The sequence below is a fragment of the Lipotes vexillifer genome, unplaced genomic scaffold (genome assembly GCF_000442215.2).
Source record: "Lipotes vexillifer unplaced genomic scaffold, Lipotes_vexillifer_v1.1 scaffold1067, whole genome shotgun sequence".
NCBI lineage: Eukaryota > Metazoa > Chordata > Mammalia > Artiodactyla > Lipotidae > Lipotes > Lipotes vexillifer.
Window position 1 is genome coordinate 626698 of NW_006775205.1, and position 21102 is coordinate 647799.

At 37.5% G+C, this 21102-nt stretch overlaps 1 protein-coding gene across 3 annotated transcripts in view; it reads right to left on the reverse strand.

Moving 5' to 3' along the window:
- Positions 1-21102, reverse strand: part of LDB2 (LIM domain binding 2) — a 388388-nt gene that overhangs the window by 73745 nt on the left and 293541 nt on the right. For all 3 annotated transcript variants that reach the window (XM_007449816.1, XM_007449818.1, XM_007449817.1), the window contains exons 3-4: positions 7728-7900; positions 652-774 (exon numbers count right to left, since the gene is read on the reverse strand). In XM_007449816.1, the coding sequence (XP_007449878.1) occupies positions 652-774; positions 7728-7900 (296 nt within the window). The remainder of the gene's footprint in view (positions 1-651; positions 775-7727; positions 7901-21102) is intronic.

A 21102-nucleotide genomic window follows, 5' to 3' on the forward strand; every position in this document is an offset into this window, starting at 1 on the left:
ATTTATTTAATTTGATGCTATGTGACTCCTTCTTAAGGGACTGACCTGATGAGTTCCTACCAAGTCTTACCTTTAAAAATCTGTCTAGATTGCCATCAAATCCACCCTTGTACCTCATTTGTGCTCAATAAATTTGATGTGATTTATGGCCAAATGCAACCAAGAGGACCCCAGGTGTCCTGCTGCTTCCCAGCGCTGTGGTTAGGAAGGGCATGGACACGGATCTGAGGTATGTGAGCCCCAAGTCTTGTCGGATGGTTCCAATCAAAACTGGAAACTGTTTTTCTTACTCTTTGTTCTATTTCTTTGCCCATTTATACATAACAGGTTTATTAGCCCAGGCAGAGCAGTACTTGATAATGACTGCATGGAATTTAAGAAAAGTACAAACTGTTTATTGAGGTAACCTCAATTTGGAGTTTAAAATAATAAATTATTTTTTAAAAGGCTCACAATGCACCAAACTCAGAAACAAAGGAGGGGGAAAGGGGCCTGTGGGTGAAAATGGTTGGGGGAAAAACTCATAATTTAGAGTTAATTACCTAAAGTGTGAAGACTCTGGGAGTTCTTTCACGGTGAGAAAGCGGGGCTTCTCCTTTTTGAGTAAAATGAGGGGATGAACGGAAGGTAGGAAAATAGAAATTTACTTACATGCATGGCAAGAATGCTTCTTGGGACTAACTCTCTGTATTGTCTAATGGTAAAGTGCCATGTTTTTATTCTCATGAGATCATCAAAGGTGAACTCCAAGATCAGTCTGCCTTCTGTACACACCTGGAAGCAACAAACAACGGACTCGGTGATTAGGTGCTTTGTGATCTCACCACATTTTTGTAACTCACAGGTCAGCCACTCAGCGTGGTCTCTCCCTGACTCCCCTTGGGCGGTGCTGGATCTTGACAGAAATGCGACACAGGTGATGTATCCAAGGAGAACCAAGACAGGTGTAAGTTCTGGAATCAGTGGGGTCAAAAGACAGCACAGCTGCTCACTAGCCAGGAGCTAAAGGTAACTCGACTAGTTACTACTGAAACTCCAGGAGCCCCCATTTCTTCATTTGTAAATATACAGACAAAACCCATCTTATAGCAATGATATGTCAAAAACTCCTGGCACACAGTGTGTCCCCCACAAAATTGCTACTCTTTCACCTCCTTTTTTCTCCACTTTCATTATGCTTCTACCATAAGAGTTTGACCTTGTTCTAATCTTGGTTATGCTACTCTGGGAGAAAGTATCTAATAAAAGTATTCCTGCTTACGTATGAGTTTCTACAACGTTGCCCCTCCAGAGAAAGTTTTCATTTCCAAAGAGAAATGCCAGAGGGCAACGCTTAACCCAAGGCTGTGGGTATTAGTTAGTGACACGTGGAAAATAGAGGCACATTTAGAATATACTCCTTGAATCACATCCTATCAGCCATGACAAATTCTGCTTGCGTAAAGGGCCAGGCTTTGGGGGAGCCAAATTAATTTAAGAAAAATATATATTATTAATGAGACAGAGTTTCTGAGGCTCAGAAACCCCTTGATAAAGTGATCAGAGACAGGGTAGCATTTTTATCTTCTTTTGAAAGTCAGATGATTTTTGGCATGTAGTTCTTATTTTATTTGCCTTTCTTTTCACTGTTAATGACTTTGAAATGAAAGAAAATGCTGGGTAGTCTCATGGCACTCATTCTATCTCAACTATATAAGATAGAAAGTGGAGGCATAATATTGGTTCAGTTGTAGTTAAACAATTACAGCTCATTATTCAGTCCATGTTTGCCTTAGAGAAGCAGTAGAAAATAATGGATGGAGGCTTTGGCATCAGAAAGTCCTAAATCCAAATCCTGACTCTATTTTCCACTTATTTTGCAACTTTGGGAAAAGCAAATAAATTCCTTAAATTTCAGTTTCCTCATCTGTAAAATGAGGATAATAATATCCTTAGGTAGGACTGTTGGGAAAGTATATTAAATGAAGTTGTGTATATAGATTGCCTAGTATTGTACCTGTCAGTAAACGATAGTTTAAAGATGAAAGACATGTAACCAAAGAACACAGAACCCTAGACCAGGGGTTGTTATAATGTCTTATCTGAGACCTGGGGGGGGTTTGAGCAGTGTCTCAGGGGCTTTGCTGGGAAAAGCTTAGCCTCCACCTGGATGCTGAGATTCCCACTCACTTTCTAGACTCAACCAGAACAGCTTCAGTTTTATCTGTTTTAAATATTGGACTTCTGATCAAGCCTTTTCGAAGAAAGATTTCTTAGACTGAGAAAAGAACAAAACTTTGGAAATCATTGCACTACACATTAAAAAAAAAAAAAGCAATCAACTGAACAGGGAATATGATCATTTCTAAAACTATAGTCCATGAAGATAATTAGCAATTTATATCAACCTTTTATGAAATATTAATAATCACTTCCTTCTTTGGGAATTTAATACAAAAAGCCACCATTTATTGAGTTCCAACTATGTCCTAGGCACTGGGTTAGGTGATTTCTATTCTCTCTAATTTAAGGTAATATTTTCTTTAAACAAGTGAAATACCAGTGCAGGAGAATTAGTAATGTGTTGATAGGGCACCACTTAAGAAAGATGCTAATAACGTCTGCCATCTTCATTTTATCAAAGGTCTCAGAAGCACTGTCAGATAATTATTGATAATCTGGGTGAAGACCTCTAACTCAGAGGCAATTAGCAGAATCTGTGGGTAATTTCAGGCATTGGCCTCTTTGCCCCAAAAGTCCTTGGCTGAGCGTTCTTCGGAGCCTCATTTTTGGCAACTTTGCCGTGAGAGTCAAGCACAGTGAAATTGGGGAAGACTTCAGCGTCCCCACCTCACTCCTCTAGAGCCTCATCAGCATCAGAATTAATTTAACAAGGTTTTCAAAAGAGTTGCATGGAGATTAAGACACGCAATTCCCCCTGGAGTGTTAACATGACAGAAGCCACCTGCAGTGGAGGCTTTCACAAAGGGGAGGTGACTGCAGCCAGACATTGACAGAGAAATGTATTGACAATACAGGACAGGGAAGGGATATCTGGATGCTACAATCCTTTTCTTTTAAAGAGGGAGGATTATTGGCTGTTTAAACAAATATTAGCCCAGTTAAATGTCATCCTTTTTTATTATCTAATCTGTTTGTTTTGTGTTTATGAACCATAAACCCAAGGCAGAGAGTGGTTTCGGTTTACTTCTACTGGAATAGAATTTCATAAAGGGAAGGCCTGGATGGAGTTCGTCTGATGAATTACTCAACTGGAGCAGCTCCAAGGTCAAGTTAAACTGTGTTTTTTGTTTACTGTGACATAGCAAACCAGCTGAGGACTCTTCATGCAGCCAAACTGCTATGGGCCTACAAAAGGGAACATCTCAACAGCCTTGGACTCCTCCTTTCTCAGCCAAAACCAAGGAATCATCTTTATCCAAGGCACAGCATGTGCAAAAGAGGAATCCTGAGAATTGAATCTAAGTTGATTGTGTTGGGTGTTTTCTTTAAGGGAAATTAAATGACTGACTTCCTTGAATGAAAAGATGGAAGAGAATTTGGTCACTGCTAATCTTCCCCAAGTAATTCTACCCACAGCCTCCACCCAAGCCCTATGCAGTCTCTCCAACCCCTGCCCCCATCATGGAGGTTAAAGGAAACTGAAGGCTTTGTGGTTTATTTTATATGCAACAACCAGCAAATGGGATAGAGGCACTTAAGAAAAAAAAAAAAAGTATATATTCCTTGTTTGGAAATTGTAAAAAAAAAAAAAAAATGGGAATAACTTATGAAGGCGAATTAATGTTTTCTCTTTTCAGAAAAATTCTGTGCATTCCTTGTAATCAATACAATTAATGTTTGGAAATTGTAAAAAAAAAAAAAAAATGGGCATAACTTATGAAGGCGAATTAATGTTTTCTCTTTTCAGAAAAATTCTGTGCATTCCTTGTAATCAATACAATTAATGTAGCTTTTATCTAAAGTTGGCCTTTTTTTAAAAAAAGCTGCCTTTCACTTGGAATCCAAAATCAAAAGGGTCCCCAATTAAGAAAACATTTTCTGTTGTGCTGAATTCATGTTACTGTACTGTGAGCTCTGACATTTTGTTTCTGTGGTAACCAAAATCAGCTGATTAGTTGGCATGGCAACAGAAAAGATGTAATCCCAGCAGACACACTCTAATCAATGCCCCCAGCACAGATGGTCTCTGGAGGATCAACAAGAAAGAGGCTGGCAGGCGTTCAGCGGATCACGTGCTAGCTTGAGACTAGGCCAGGAACAAGAGAACTAAAAAAGAACATTTCTCAAACTAACCGGTAGCTTTTTAACCCTTTTCTTTCTTTGACTAATTGTAAAGCAATACTGACCATGTAGTTGTATAACAAAATGATTCTCATGTAGCTTTTATGAAATACAATGTACTTTTTAGGTGGGGATGTTCATTTAATTTCCTTGGCCTTTATGCTTTGAACAGCATGCATGGACTAGTGCTTTTAGATTAACCATTGCAAAAAGCTCATTGTGTTTTACTTTGAGATGCTGCATATGTAAATGCATATGTCAATACATACATATATACACATTTATTAGAGCAATACAATCATTGATATTATAGTAATTTGGTTAGAGTCAGGATAAGAGCATAAATGTATAAATCCTGGAGTATAACACGGTAACATGGTGTACAGGCTAAGGTAAGAATGATGAACTAACTGTCAAAGACATGAATGAAGATTCATATTGGAAAACTGGTTGGTATTTCCATGGTACTTTTCTGCAGTAGTAAATAATTTCATAATAAATAATTGAGATCAGAAAAAAACATAAACCTATGTTTACAGAAGTGATAAGGTGTCCACTAAAGGCTGTAATTATGGTTCCAGTTTGTGAGCCCCCAAAATAACCCAATATGTACCCCAGAGAGGAGTTTTTTCCACTATCTGCCAGAATTCACACCCTCAAATACAATTCAAGGGGTCTTTGACTCTGAAAACCTTGGTGACTGCTCTTCTGATTAGTAAGCCTTGTTTCCAGTTTGATTCGAAATTGAATACAGAAAAGAAAGCCTTCATAATGTGTGTTTAAAAACTCTAATTACATATTTATCCATAATCTATAATGTTCCTAGGATCAGGAAATTGCAAAACATGCACTATGGTCCTGAGGAATATTAAATATTACTGTTGATTAGGACTGCAGCTGATTTTTGATTCACCAGTTGACCACATTTTCATAAAAGCAACTAAGAAATGCTGGGTCAAATGCTATTTGGAGAATTAGAGTTTATTGATATTCTAAATCAGAACAATGTGATAGTGCCTCACATAATGTGCTAAGTGATGCCATGTACTAATAGCAGGCTCCCCTTTAAAAAATTCCAAACTATTTTACTTTGTGATACTGAAATGTCATTAGCCCCTTGTTTTCTACTAGATAGCCATATTATTTTATTACATAAAGATGACTTATTTTTAATTAATATAAGAACAAAAGAAAAATTGGAAAGATTCTTTGGCTAGTATAATAATCACCAAGGAGCAAAAAAAAGAAAGAAAGAAAAAAAAATGAATGCTTTGGAATTTTCTAAAAATAAATGTGCATAATTAGCATCTGGATGAAGTCCACACAGCTAAGCTACATTTCCCAGAAAGGGATATTTTTCACCACAGTATAGAAATATTCATTACAAGAGTTGGCAAATGTATTGCTGTGGAGTAGAGTCAGATGGGTGATCTAAATAATTAAAGCTTGAGACCAAGAGAGATTCAGGAGTTTGTCCTGTCTGGGAGATTCAGGAGATTGTCCTGTCTGGGAGGTGAGTACCATCTGAGAGGGGAGTGCTCCAGGATAGGGGAGAATGCAACAGAGGAAAGCCTTAGTTTCTTAATTTGAATGAAAAAAGCACTTTATCAAGTCATCCAAAGAACTGGATTCTTTTTGATTTAAAACCAGTCCAGAATGTACAGCACTGTATCTTCGGAACAACTGACGGTGCTCATTTCTGAAAAAGTTTTGGTCTGAGAAAGAAAGAAATTGAGGAAATAGATGAAAGCGCTATTTCAACATGCATTTTTATTTTCGGCCGCTATAGGCTTTGGAAGTAGCTCCTTCATTATGGGAAAGTTTTATTTACATATCACGGATTTCTTTTTTCCCTGAAAGCGTAAGGAATTGGTGTGTTTTTCTTGAATGACCTAAAAGTAACAATAAGCCTACACAAACGATAATGAAGCAACAGAAAAAAAGGCTTTCTCTGCAGTGCTCAGGCTTTGTAATGCTAGAAATGGCTCAGGTATCCACAAGGTGATGTAGATGTTTTGTATCTCCGAAAACAGGTGAGCCACAGACTAAACCATCATCTAGGTGATCATTCCTTTCCACACAGCAAAACGCTCTTTCCAGCATGGACTTTCACATGCAGTGGGAACTTTCCTCTCTGCTCAACTGTTAAAAAGGAAGAAAGGGAAAAACCCATCTCCTCTTCCACATTTAAAATGTCTATTGACAAAAATCAAGATACCATAAACTCAATAGCATTTAATGATTTGCTTTTGCATTTTATAAGCATTTCCTTTGCTTATAAGCATTTTATAAGCATTTCCTTTGGTTTTTTACTCCCTCGTGGGCACCGGAAAGGTTAAATCACACCAAAATCAAAGAATACTTTAAATAATAAACATTTTATAGCTACTCTTTCTGCAAAATGGTGCATAAGTAACAAACACATCTTCAGTTTTATAATTGGGCTTCTGCAATTAACCCTGATAATCCAACTTCTCTTAACTATAAAGAGAGGGTTGTCATTTGTGTTTCAACTAAAAGAGATAGCTGCTATCGTAGATATTACAAATTAGTTTCACATTGAATCTTAGTCAAAATGCAATGAACTAGTGTTCATTAAAATAAACTTCCGTTCGCCAGATTCTTTGACTAAATATTTATTCTTACTAATTTTTCTCCTTGGGAGAAGATATAAAGGGATTGTCTATAGTGTTCCATTTACATCTTTATGTTTTTGTGTTCCTTAAAGATTATGGCTAGTTGAGCTGTGGTTTGTTGATTTTTTTCCCCTGCTTGTTGATATTTGAATTTAGCTTTAAAAATTGTTTAATTTTAGTAACAAAACACAAATACTGACTGCACAGTAATAGAAGAGTGTTCTTTTAGTTGTTGAAGACCCTTTGTATAAAAACCAAAATTCTATGTAATATACAACATCATGGGCTATAGTGAACAATACCTAGTATCTTTCAAGTATTATATATTTGAAAGATACTAAGAGAGTGGATCTTAAAAGTCTTCACCACAAGAACTGTAACTATGTGTAGTGATGGATGTTAACTAAACTTATTGTAGTAATCATCTCACAATATATACATATATCGAATCATTATTTCATATACTTAAAACTAATACACTGTTAAATGTCAATTACATCTCAATTTTTTAAAAAACACCAGAATTCTAATTTAGCAGCCTAAGTTTAATAGGCAGCCAAAACTCTCTTCTCTTAGTCTTGAGGGTCTATCATGTTTGACTTCCCTGGGATCTGTATCACATGCACACACCTTAGAACAGGGTTCACCATAGGGTCTTGCCATGTTACGAACAAAAAAGATGACCTCACAGTGCTGAAAGCGTCTGAGATGTGAGAAGTCAGGTTAAAGTTCCAGAAGACAACCATATTTACTATGCTTCAATGCACCCAAAGAAGAACAAGGCTTGTTGCCGAGCCCGCCCTGTACCTTGGTAAACATGGGCTTCCCGTGCTGGGTGACCATTGCACACTGGTCGCAGTCCACTGTGATGGATGAGTTGTGGTAGGATTCTTTTGAGTGTTTGAGAATGTAATACAGGTCAGTCACTCCTCCTTCAAACACAGTGCTAAAGTAACGGGGGATGAGGGTCCTGCCGATAGCTGGGAGAGAAACAACAGAGAAATAAACCATTAACAAAAATATCCAGATGGTCTCATATGCCCCACACCATTGCCAGACTTCCAACTGGATACAAATCATACTAGGAGGCAAATTTCTCTTTATTACCCACCATGTTCCTTCTGGGTTACAGTTAATAAAATAAAGTCCCTAATATTCAGGAAAAATTTATACAGTCATCTTTCCAGATTCAGTGTCCATCTAAAGTCAGTAATGTAAGAGCTAATACTTTAAACATAAGGGGGGCAAATGTACTGACTACTTTGGACCTCATGTGTATTCTCTAAGTTAAAATATTTTCAAAAAATAAAACATATCCAATTCACCTGGATTTTTCAATGGATTGTTTGCAGACCAGTTACCCAATCATGTTTTATTATTGGTAGTAGTAGTCATAGTGATCTAAATTTTGATAAGGTAATGCTTTGCGGTATGGGAAGTATTTTGGCCTTCACTCATTGGATCTTTAGCACAACCCCAAGAGAATCGGGGACTGAGACCCAAAAAAGGTTATTACAAAAGAAAAAGGTTTTAGGAATGTTTCAAAGTCACATGATTTATAAGTAGATAACTGGGGTCTCTAACTTCAAATCTGCAAACACCCAACCACTAAAACACTTTCCAACACTATGTCTCAAATTGCTTTAATGAAGGGAAATCTTTAAAAAGTGATCCGTATCTGTATGTACAAAGAGATCCATACCTATGTAAGTGCTGATTACTCTCTCCGCTTCTGGAGTTGAATAAAGTATCTTTCCAGAATAAAAGGGCCATTTTCAGAGAACTTGATACCTTCCACTTGGTCTAAATTGGTCTCTTTCATTCCACGTGTCCTGTCCTGCCCCATTTTAGTTTGAGCGATTGGTAAGTAGCTGGGTCCCTCTGATATATGACGCTTAGAAACAGCTAACAAGCCCGTGCTTTAGCAGAGATTTTAAATCCTCTTACACTGAAAATCCCAACTCATAATATCAGGAATTTTGCCTATGTGCAGATTTTGAGGCAAAGTACTAAAGCACTCTCAAGCGATTGAAGGTTTTTAATAAATCTCTTACGTTCACTATATAAGGCTTCCTGAAAGACAAAAATAATACTGAAATAAATAAATTATGAAAGAGAGCTTTAGTAGGAAAAACCATGCAATTTTCACTTGAATGTTTAAAAATATTTAATTTCATTTTTAAAGCATCAGTATTTATCCATTTTGTATGGATCTATATCTCTTTTGTACATGGATTTTCAAAAAAAAAAAAACAAAAAACTATAAAAAGAATGCCCTGCCAAACTGTTTTCTGAAGTGATCTCTAAAGAATCCCGATGTGGATGACTAGTCTCTGAATAATTTATATAGTTGTTATCGTTTCATATTTACCGCAGTGACATCAATCAACAAGTGTGTGCTAAATATTCCAGGATCTTTGGCAATTTCATCCTAAATAATCCTTATACATACATTTTCTAAACACTGTCTAATCCCCAATAGTGCATGTTTATTTGTTAAATATAAAATTCAAATAAGAGTAATCTGAGTCCATCATATCATTAAACATATGCATAGTTGATATATTATAAAGAAAACTTTGTTAATGCGAAAAACCTTATTGTACTTTGCTAAACAGCTAAAATTAATTAAATGCATTTCAAATATTCTAACTTGAAACTAATTACCATAAATCAGCTCTAGCAATTTGACATTTTGGGATCTATACTGTGGAAAATAAACACAAAACATAAAAATATACGTGTAGGGTGAAAATATTTTACTACAATATCCAAGGAATTGTCACATTAAAAAGGTTATTGCAAATAAACATCATTGGATTAGCCTACATTATAGTTTATTCATGAATCCTGCACAATTTAATTTCTTTTTAGTAGTGTTTTCTCTATGATATCATTATTTTCATTCATAGTTTAAGAAAAGTCAAATGGGAAAAAAGTTCGTTAATTCCTTAACTTTAAATTTTTAATCACGTCTCCAACTCCAGGAAATGTACAAGCTGTATAGTCAATAGACGTAGAGGGAAATTCAGCTTTGCTTCATGGAATACTTTCTAGCACTGAGGGAAATGATTGTTATGGATACCTGAGGTTTGTTTTCAGTCCTGTTTCCTTTGTGGGACTGCCTGTACCATTTTTTTGGAAACGGACGGTCTTACTTGGACCATCACTCACAAAGCTCTGTTATCCACTGTGGTAGACTGCTACTCTGATGGCCCCAACCAGCCACAACAATGGAATTCATGATCTTGTGTATGTAGTCTCCTCTTTTCAAATCTGGACTGGGCCCTGTGATCTGCTTTAATTAACAGAATGTAGTGCAAGTGACCTTGTGTCTATTGGGGCCAAAACTTAAGAAGGCCTAGAAGCTTCCACCTTGTGCTTGGGGGAAAACCCCATTGCTATGTACAAAGACCAACTATTCTAAAACTGCCATCCTGTGAGACGCCCAACCTAGCCATGTGGAGCAGCCACATGAAGGGGAACTGTGTTTTCCAGACAACAACCCCAGCTGAGCATCCAGCCAACAGCCAGCACCAGCTTGCATGAGTGAAGCCATTTTGGAAGTAGATCCTTGAGCCCCAAATGAGCTGCCTCAAGCTGGTTTCACACAGATCAGAAATGAGCTGCCTTCCACAGACTTTGCCCAAATTGCAGAATCATGAGTAAATAAATGTTGTATTTTAAGCCAGTAAGTCTTGGGGCATTTTTAAGTGTAGCAATGGATAACCATAGCACACTTTCAACCTCCTACGCTACAGAGATGGGCAAATTAGAATCCTTTCCTGAAAGAAAGAGGGCAGTTTTGCCACTAAAAGCATGTGAATTGTAGAAATGCTGAAGGTTGCATATAGAGGAAAGCAGATCAGAGAGACCAAGAGCCTTTGTGGACTGATTTGGGCCTTGTCTTAGCTGGGAGTGAAGCCAACTCAATCCCTTGGAGGTCCCACTTATGGGAGATATACCATCACCCCTCCTTTTTTTGCTTGAGTGTGTGTTAGCTTTCTGTGATTTGCAAACAGAAGAATCCTGATTAATGTTGTCCTGTTCCAGCATGGAATGGAGGCGTGAACACACATAAAATAAGGAGGAAGTGATGAGAAAAAGGTGTTGTCAGAGACTATTCGTTTTTTATTGTTGCTGTAACAAATTACTACAAACTTAGTGGCTTAAAATCTACCTATCATCTATCTATCTATCTATCTATCATCTATCTATCATTTATTTGCCTTATAGTTTGACAATCTGACATGGGTCTTGCTGGGCCAAAATCAAGGTGTCATCAGGGTTGCATTTCTCTCTACAGGCTCAATTTTCTTGCTTTTCTAGCACCTACAGGCTGTCTCTACTCCTTTGCTGTGACCCCCTCCTCCATCTTTAAAGTCAGCAATGGTGGATGGAATCCTCATGGCCTCACTTTCACTTCCTCTTCTGCCTCCCTTTTCAGCTTTTAAGGACCCTTGTGATTGTACCGGGCCCACCCAAATAATCCAAGATAATCTCCTGTCTCAAGGTCTTTCATTTAATTGGATCTGCAAAGTTCCTTTTGCCATGTAAGGTAACATATTCATAGGTACCAGGGATTCAGGCTGGACATCTCTGAGAGGCTATTATTCTGTCTACCCTAAAGATTATCTTTAAAGAGCTCCTGTTCTGCAAGGCAGTATAGTCAAAAACACAACACACACACACACACACACACACACACACACACACACACACACACGGTGCAACATATAGATAATGTACAGTGAATGGAACAAACAACCAAAAAAAAAAAAAAATTGCATGTGCTTGAGGAAATCCCTCTAGCTCATTCACTGATCTCTTCTATAAACGTTCACTGAACCCAGAGTAGGTGTAAAGCTCTTTGGCAAGTGCTGGAAACACAAAGATAGATTTTTGTCCTTGTCTTTATACCTCATTTCTAATAACAAAATATCTAAGTATCTATAATGCAATGTGAAAATAGTTAAAGTTAAAAATAGGTTTATAATTTTGAACTCTGCTATTTTCTTCTGAATCCTGAATTCGATATACAATTTTATTATTTTTGAAGCACCAAGAAGATTAAAATGTCCTTTTAATAAATTGTGCAACCACACTGCACAGCCTAATTTAAATGACTTTAAATCAGTGAACATTTCAGATTTAGACCCCATGGTCCCCTGACTCATCAGCCACACCAATTCTAGATCTATTTAAGTTTTATACTGTCACACTCATAAGCTGCACCTAAGCTTTACATTTATACTTTAGTCCTTGGAACTAAAAATAATTTAAATATTGATATGTATAAATCTACACTGTGCCTCCACGAAAGGGATCGTATCTTTCAAATATACTTGAAAAGAGATTAACATTCTAATAGATTATTAAATTGATTCTATTTTTCTAACACATTTAGGTCAATGCTCCAAAAATTGGAAAGGGAAAGTATGGCGAGTAAGAGAGCATGGGAAGATTTTCTGTGATATTAGGTGAGTGGAATACGGTAATGTTATTTATCCATGTGTTTATGAAACAGAAAAGAAAATCACAGATTAAATTATTCAGGAGCCTGAAATGTGTATAAAGAATGTTTAAATAATGCTCTACTGTGTAGGTAAACATGATTAGTCCTGAATAGCTAACACTTTATCCTTAGCTAATTTGGATTTTGAGCTCTGAATTCCAGTTCCTTGGGAAGTTTTTCATTGTTGTTCTGTCTTGTCCCCAAGCACCAGCACCGCTCCCCAGAAGTTCTTGCATAGGGCTGATGGCGCTATGGAGGCAGGATCTAGCTTCTATGTTTTCTTGTAGGTGTCACTTGTAGACATTAAGGTATCTACAGGATACTTGTAGATATTAGCTGATTTTTTCCCCCATTTAGAAACCAAATGGATTCATTGGGAACCCTTAATCACTGAGACAATATAAACTACTGTGCATCTGCCTTTTGGAGCATTTTGTCTCAATAATTACGAAACTTTTTCTTAAACTCTTAAGGGTGTTTATAAGGAATTCACATGAAAGAAATTGCAAGAAGAAAATGATCATATGGGAAAATGTTCAAACTAGTAATCAAAGTACGATACATATTAAAATAATAATAAAAAGACTAAAACATAAACCTAATGAGGTTGTGGTGAAACAAGCATACTCACATACTTCTAGGGAAATCAATGTAACAATTGCTCCTTGTCTGGAGAATCTCTAACTCTCTGGTAGTTTATTAGGTGTGACTCTAAGCTCTTGGTAAATACCCTTGCCAAACTGCAGTTCTAATGTTCAGATCTTAAGCCCTCTGAAGTTCTCCAAGACCTTTGAGAAACCACTGTCTAATGTTAAGACCTTTGATTTGGGGCCATCACTTATATTCTAAATGCCTGTAATTTCATCTTTCAAAGAAAATTCACTTCAAAAAAAAATGTAAGAGGTTGAGGACCCTAATTAAAATGGGGAATAAGAAGAATGCTTATAACTAACAATATATTAGTACCACTTAACTCTTGACAATTATTTAACTAAAGATTTTCTACCTCACTGGAAAGAGAAAACCATATAACCACACAAGGCATTTGTGCTTTTAATTAGGCAAAGTCAATTATAATAAAACAAGTGGTAACTCTGATTTTTAAACAATTTTTCATAAACAAGATACTGGAGAAACTGGTTGCCTAAGACTGAGTAGTTTTAGTTTTATACAGTTGTTCTAAGGCTGCAGTACCTCAGAAATCCAAAAGGAAATTCTACTGCTGAAATACCACTGCATAATAAATAAAAAATTCTACTACGTAATAAACACAAAGATTCATTCAACTTAAGACTTACCTGTATTCAGAAACTAGTAAACGCATTATGCTAGCATGTAAATGGAAATGTGCCTAGTAGTGAAATAAACAATATAGATGTTTTTTATTTATTATAAATAACCATTATAAATAGTAAAAACAATGGAAATAAGACGTGCTTGAACTTTGATAGGGGTGATACAGGTTCAAGGCAGATTCCTTTGTCTCAATGAAGGGAAAACAAGCCAAATTCATTTTACTTCCATAAATTAACATTATTTCATTCTAACATACCTTTTACTTCTTTTCTCAAGCAAAGCAGTCTGATTTAAGTATCTTCTTTCTTGCTATTTCAAAGATTCTTTCATTCAGTATATGTTTATTAAGTACCTGCTACGGGCCTGGCTTTGTTCTAGGTGATGGAGATAAATAGCAGAAAAGTGGGAAGACAGAGAATAAAGCTGGTAGTGAAGGAAGGTAGTCTAGTTTAGACTGGCTGGTCTGCAAGGCTGCAGTGGGGAGGTGTTGATGGAGCTGAGTCTGGACTGAACGGGCCATGTGAGCATCTGGCAGTGGAAAGGTCCAGGCCCAGGGACCAGCAAGGACGAATGCCTTAAGAGAGGAATAAGCTAGAATTGAAGGTGCTTGGCGTGTCCTAGTATCAGAAAGCAGGCAGTGTGGAAGGACCGCAGGCAAGGAGAGTGAGGTGACAGATGAGCTCAGAGAAGGAGGTGGGGTCAGATTTTCTGGAGCCTTCTCGGCCACGGCAAAGGGCTGACATGTCAACCTTAGTGCAATGTGATAGCACTGGAAGGCTTCAGCCAGTGATGTGATCAGATGGACCTACTCTGTTTTTAAATGTATCATGATCTGATGAAGGTACTGTTTTTAAATGTGTCATCCATCTGTCAACATGGTTCCAAAACGCCACAAAATTTTTTGATCCTCCCAGAAATCTAATAGGCATTTTCCTTCCATTTTCTACCAAAAGACTTCTGCCACACCACCTCACATATGTGCTGGAGAAACAACGATGACTGTGATAAACCCCATCCCGCTCTTAGGGAGCTTCTGATCAAGCAATTGTTAGAGCTATTAATTCATTAATTAAGGACAAATGAGATGTGTGTCATGGTTTGTTCTTGGAAACACTGTTTATCCATCGCCTGACACACATTTAGGACATGTACATATTTGCCAAATGAATGGGTGCAGTCCATGAATGGATTTACATGTTCCAAGTTCCAAGAACTTACTTGTAATCCTTACTTCATTTCCTTTCATTTAATTCAACCAGTGCCTTGGCATAATCAGATAATTTTGGATCCCGATTTTTTCAGCTCTACCACAGGGTGTTTCTCTCACTTGTGTGCCTCTCATGATGGGCAAAGTTTCTTTATCCCTTTATGCAAAGCACTGATAATAACATTCTGCAGGTGAGGTCCACAGCCATGGCTGGACCTCTTACCATGAATCAGTACCCTCTAAGTATGAAACTGGAATCCTTTACTGACTTTCAGAATAAGCCCATACTCTAGTTACTGATGCCTCATGGACATGGTGCAGGGTTGATGGGGAGAGAGTGAGGTGTCAGAGAAAGACCTTAGCTAAAGGATGAAAAGACATCAATCAGACACAGGGGATCAGGGGGAAGAGAGTAGTCCTGGCTCAGGGGACAGACAGCATGCGTCAAGGAGCATATGTGCGTTTCCCATGATTTGGGCTGCTGCTTTCGTCAGATATACCTTAGAAGAGCTTGTCTGGATGAACTACTCCATTACATAACGTTCTCTCATCCCTTCCTTATGACAGTACAATATTCTTTTAGTTATCCAAACTTTATAATGTAGTTTACATCCGGTAGATTTATTTCTGCCCTCGCTCTTATTTTTATTTCAACATTTTCATAATTATACTGTTTATTCTTCAAGATGAACCTTAAGATAATTTTGTCTAGTCCCCCCATCCCTCCCCCCGCACCAAGAAAAATTGGAAGGAGGTTGGTTTAAATTAAATTGAATTTGCTAAAAAAGGGTTGACATCTTTAAAATACCCAGTCCTCCCATACAGGAACATGAAATGTTTGTCCACTTGTTTAAATCTTTATTTCTACCTCAAAACCATTCTGTAGCTTTCCATAGGTAAATAGCTAACAATGCTTGAATATTTTAGTTATGCTGAATGGTTAATATAATTTTTTTCATTATATTTCTATTTGGAACACTGACACTTACTTGAATGCTCCTACTATTTTAATAGTTCTTTGGAAGGTTTTTTTGAGTTTTCTAGGTGAAGAAATCTATGTATTTCCTTCTTTCAAATATATTTATACCATTAATTTCTCATCTTATTACACTAGTTAGAACAGCTTTTTGAGAAAAAAAAGTGTTAAATAATGAGGAAAGTAGTAGGCTTTCTTTTTTTTTTTTTCCCTAATTTTTTTGAGAATTTCCTCTAGGATTAAGGGAAGCACTATATGTTGATTTGAGATCTGATCATATTACTTATTACGGAAAGAAAAACAAATTCTTTTTCTACATCTTGTTTTTATGATTTTGTCCTTTTTAATCCTGATGGATGTTTAATTTGATCAAATGCCTTCTCATTTATTATTGAGTTGATTGTCTAACTTCCTTCAGAAAGCTATCTATTAACATATTTTCAATTATTGAATAATTTTTGTACTCGGTATAAACCTTTCTCTTGTGCACACATGCACACATATATTTTTAAATAAATTTTTGCATAAATTCAACTTACGATTTCACTAATTTCTTTAACAAATACCCATGAAAGCAGTGCTCTATATGAAGCACTAGCCTAGCTACTAAATTAGAATGATAGAGCCAGAGAAGACCTCAGATTTAGGCCAGTGACTCCCATAGCATTTTCTAATCCCAGTGGGTCTCTGAAAATCTCAAAATGCAACCCTAGCTAGTTCCATATTTCAAAAATACTATAAAAAAAAGGAATATGTTTAGCATGTTTCTCTGATTTGAGTAGGAATGAATTTAACTCATGGTGATACTGATTAGCTCCTGATTAGTGATTATGAATGACACAACATATGTGGGAAAAATATAATACAAAACACTAACAATTATTTAATAAATGTAATAAGGTTATTCATGACTATATTCCACATCCTCATTTTACAGCAGAAAAATCTGATGACTAGAGAAGAAAGCTGCGTAGCTACTTGGGGCCAGGATGAGGTAAAGTAGAATGATTATTGCGTTTTTGTTTTTTTTTTTGCGGTACGCGGGCCTCTCACTGTTGTGGCCTCTCCCGTTGCCGAGCACAGGCTCCGGATGCGTGGGCTCAGTGGCCATGGCTCACGGGCTGGGATCTTCCCGAACCGGGTCACGAACCCGTGTCCCCTGCATCGGCAGGCGGACTCTCAACCACTGCGCCACCAGGGAAGCCCTGATTATTGTTTTTAATCAACCAATCTTTGTTTATTTCTATGCCTGAATTTAATTTTTATTAATTTTTTAATTACATAATACACATGCAAAAAATTAATACAGTACTGTTGCAGAGCCTCACTAACTGTTCACTAGATCTGATTTCTTTTTCTAGGCATAGAGTAGACCTCATTTCTTAAACTGCCTTTCAGTTGGGTTCTGCCTTGTGATGGAGTTGTAACCAATGCCCAATGGACGTTCTCATTGTTTTCATTTTTTTTCCACCAAGTAGACATCAAGACATATTCAACTTTCAGAAATGATGAGTGAAATCATTCTACATGTAATTGGCAAGCTCTTTCCCACCTCTAACAGCCAGATATTGAAGACCCAGCAGAGGATTCCGGCCATGGGTGGAGTAGCCAGGAGGTGGGAGGAGCCTGGATTACCACCAGGAGGACAGCTGCCACATACTGGGAAAACCATCTGGACTTTGAGATATCGAGTTTTATTTGTTGAAGAAGCTAGGGTTAACTAATACAATTATTAGGAGAGTCTAAAGTTTCCCTGACAACCCTGTACCCACCAGTGTCAGTGCCTTCACCCCTCCCCAGGTCACCTTTGTTATCAGTATGTTATGTAGCCTTGTAAATATTTAAATTATACATTTATCTCCATTTATATGTCCACATAGATAACACATAGCATTTTATGTGCATGCTTTTTGTTTTGCTCTATTTTTTACATAAAAGTTATATAATAAATCTATCTATATGGAACTCGTCTTTTTTCACTCAATAATACATCCTCGAGTTCTAAGACTAAGACATCTAATTGATTAGATTAGATGATTAGGCATTGCTTGATTTTAATCAGTGGATTGTATTCCAGAATACAGCTGTTTCACTCATTATTTAAACATTTCCTTGTTGAGCGGCAGATGTGAGAGTGTTTTTCAACTTTTTCCAAAAGGACAGACACTGAAAAGGGAAAAAAAGTATATTTCATTTAACTAAGTACCAGTAATCACCCTTCACACCCTTCACATGCTGTGATCAATTTATTCCCCGACCTGCCCTGATAGTACATGTTTTACCCACAACTTCACCAGCAATGAACAGTGTTAACTTTTGCATTTTTTGCCATTTAGATCACAAAGTATGTACCTTACAAAGTGGCAGCCCTAAAGTACACAGAACGTTCTCTACATGTAGATGATGAAATTAAGTAATTAATTACAGATTTCCAGCTCATGGGGTTACTGCTCCAAGTGAACCATCCACATCTGACATTTTCAGATGGTTTGCCATTTTCTGGATCTTTTTACCCAGAACCACTTCACTTGACTAAAGGAAAAAAACAAAAACAAAAACAAACTACTCCAGACTAGAGAAGCGAAAAAATTCCATTCCCTGATTTTTCAAAGGTGCCAAACATCAAGAATTCTTATGAAATTATTTCAATATGATTTATTGGGCCTTCTCAAACTCAAACCCATGGAGACACCACAAATCATTCAATTTTGTGTTTTAATATCAGCACAATTCAACTGGGTTAAAGAAATGTTGCCTGAGAAACAGACATATGTGTGTGATTTCAAACTTAATCGAAACCAGGACTCAGCAACCTTTAGCAATGCCAAGAGATGCAAAAGGGATGATTTCCTCTCTGCAGAGACAGAGGCAAACGTGGATAAAACTGGGTCCTCTCCCAGGGCTGGATATTATACAAGACACTCCCTGTAAGGTGTTAAGTGGTCACTAAAATAGAAGCGAGTAAAACATTACCCTTTAAAGTGGATTTTGAAGTCACAGGAAAGGTTTGTAGAATTAAAATAATAAACTGACTGTATCCACCATCCTTCCAGCTCCATTTCAACCTCACCCGCTCCCTTAGTGCTTCTGTGCTCAGCACACCTTGAAACCTTTGCTCACACAGCATCCTTTGCCTGGGATATCGTAGTCCTCCCTCTTCTGTTTCATCCCAAGTCTTCCTCTTCTGTTTCATCCCAAGTCTTAGGCATCCTCAAATTTTAGCTAAAGCACCATATCCTGTGGTGGAGAATCCCTTTTTCCCTCCAAGTTTTCCACTTCTCTCCTTTTTTTTTTTTTTTAAACTTTATTGGAGTATAATTGTTTTACAACGGTGTGTTAGTTTCTGCTGTGTAACAAAGTGAATCAGCTATACATATACACATATCCCCATATCCCCTCCCTCCTGCGCCTCCCTCCCATCCTCCCCATCCCATCCCTCTAGGTGGTCAAAAAGCACCGAGCTGATCTCCCTGTGCTATGCGACTGCTTCCCACTAGCTAGCTATTTTACATTTGGTAGTATATGTTAGTCCATGCCACTCTCTCACTTCGTCCCAGCTTACCCTTCCCCCTCTCTGTGTCTTCAAGTTCTTTTTTTTTTTTTTTTTTTTTTAGATTCCATATATATGTGTTAGCATACAGTATTTGTTTTTCTCTTTCTGACTTACTTCACTCTGTATGACAGACTCTAGGTCCGTCCACCTCACTACAAATAACTCAGTTTTGTTTCTTTTTATGGCTGAGTAATATTCCATTGTATATATGTGCCACATCTTCTTTATCCATTCATCTGTTGATGGACACTTAGGTTGCTTCAATGTCCTGGCTATTGTAAAGAGAGCTGCAGTGAACATTGTGGTACATGACTCTTTTTGAATTATGGTTTTCTCATCTCCTTGGTATTCTTAAAGTGATTTTAAAATTGGATGCTGCAGTGAAAGTTCATTTATTCACTTTGTGACCTTGAACAAATGAGTTATGCTCTTTACACCCCACTGTCTTCGACTGTCAAATGGGAATAGAATAGTCACGAATTCATTGAACAGGTATTAATAACATCATGCATGCAAAGTGCTTAGCACTGACTCTGCTAAGCATTTAATGCATGTCAATGCTCCCATAACACTGTGTGTGCACAGACTGTATGGCTTACACTGCAGTACTGGAATCGTTCATTTTATTGTCTTTCCATCAGTGACTGTGATTCCCTGAAGGCAGGGAACATTCTCAATCATCTCAGTATCACAGTGCATTCGTGACATGAACAGCTACTTAACAGACATTTGGCAAATGGATGGAGGTGGACTTAGCATGTCTATTTAGACAGGCTGCCAACCCCAAACTGGTTATGTATACATGTGGGTTTCTAATACAGAGGTAAAGCCACTTTCAAAACTCAGGGCTGGAGAACCAAAACCACAAGAAGAAGAAAAAAAGGTTTTAGGGTCCCATATAGGGAATTTTCATATCTGAATATTCTAGTCCAGATAATTAAGGATCAGAGACTAGTCATTTTGACAGATTCGTTTTGGTATTAAAGTTAATTTTGAGTTTTACAAGTAAAAAAGCATCTCATCTGAGACTACTTAGTTTGAAGGGGCTGGAAGGGAAGGGAAGGGAAAGGAAGGGTGGGGAAGGGAAGGGAAGGGAGAAAGAAAGAAAAAGAAAGGAAGGAAGGAAGAAAGGAAGGAAGGAAGGAAGGAAGGAAGGAAGGAAGGAAGGAAGGAAGAAAGACACCATCTGCAAGTCAGCATTCCAGGGGCATTTTACAGGGAAGTAAAAATCCTTGGAAATGAAAAGCAGTAAAAGGGTCAGCTTCACATTCCACCGAAGTCCACTGGGGGCTGTGCTTCTGACCCTTAGATTGTGTCTACAAGGAAAGGAACAGAGATTCTGACAGTGAATTCAATGTTGCATAGGCTTTCTGGCAGCAGGATTTAACAGCCCAACTGCACCTACCCAGGTCTGGTAAAACCACGTGGGTGCCAGCTGTTGGAATCTGACATGCTGTGTGCAGATTTTCAGAAAAATCAGAGGATTTAGGCAAGATAAGGCAGCTTCTGGGCATTCTGTGGGTTCTGGGATGGGTCTGAGCCTTGGTACCCAGTTACCAGCATGGGGCCAATGTCCCTCGTGGGTTAAACAGCTAAAAACCCTCACTTTCTACCATTATCCAATAGCTCTTTCCC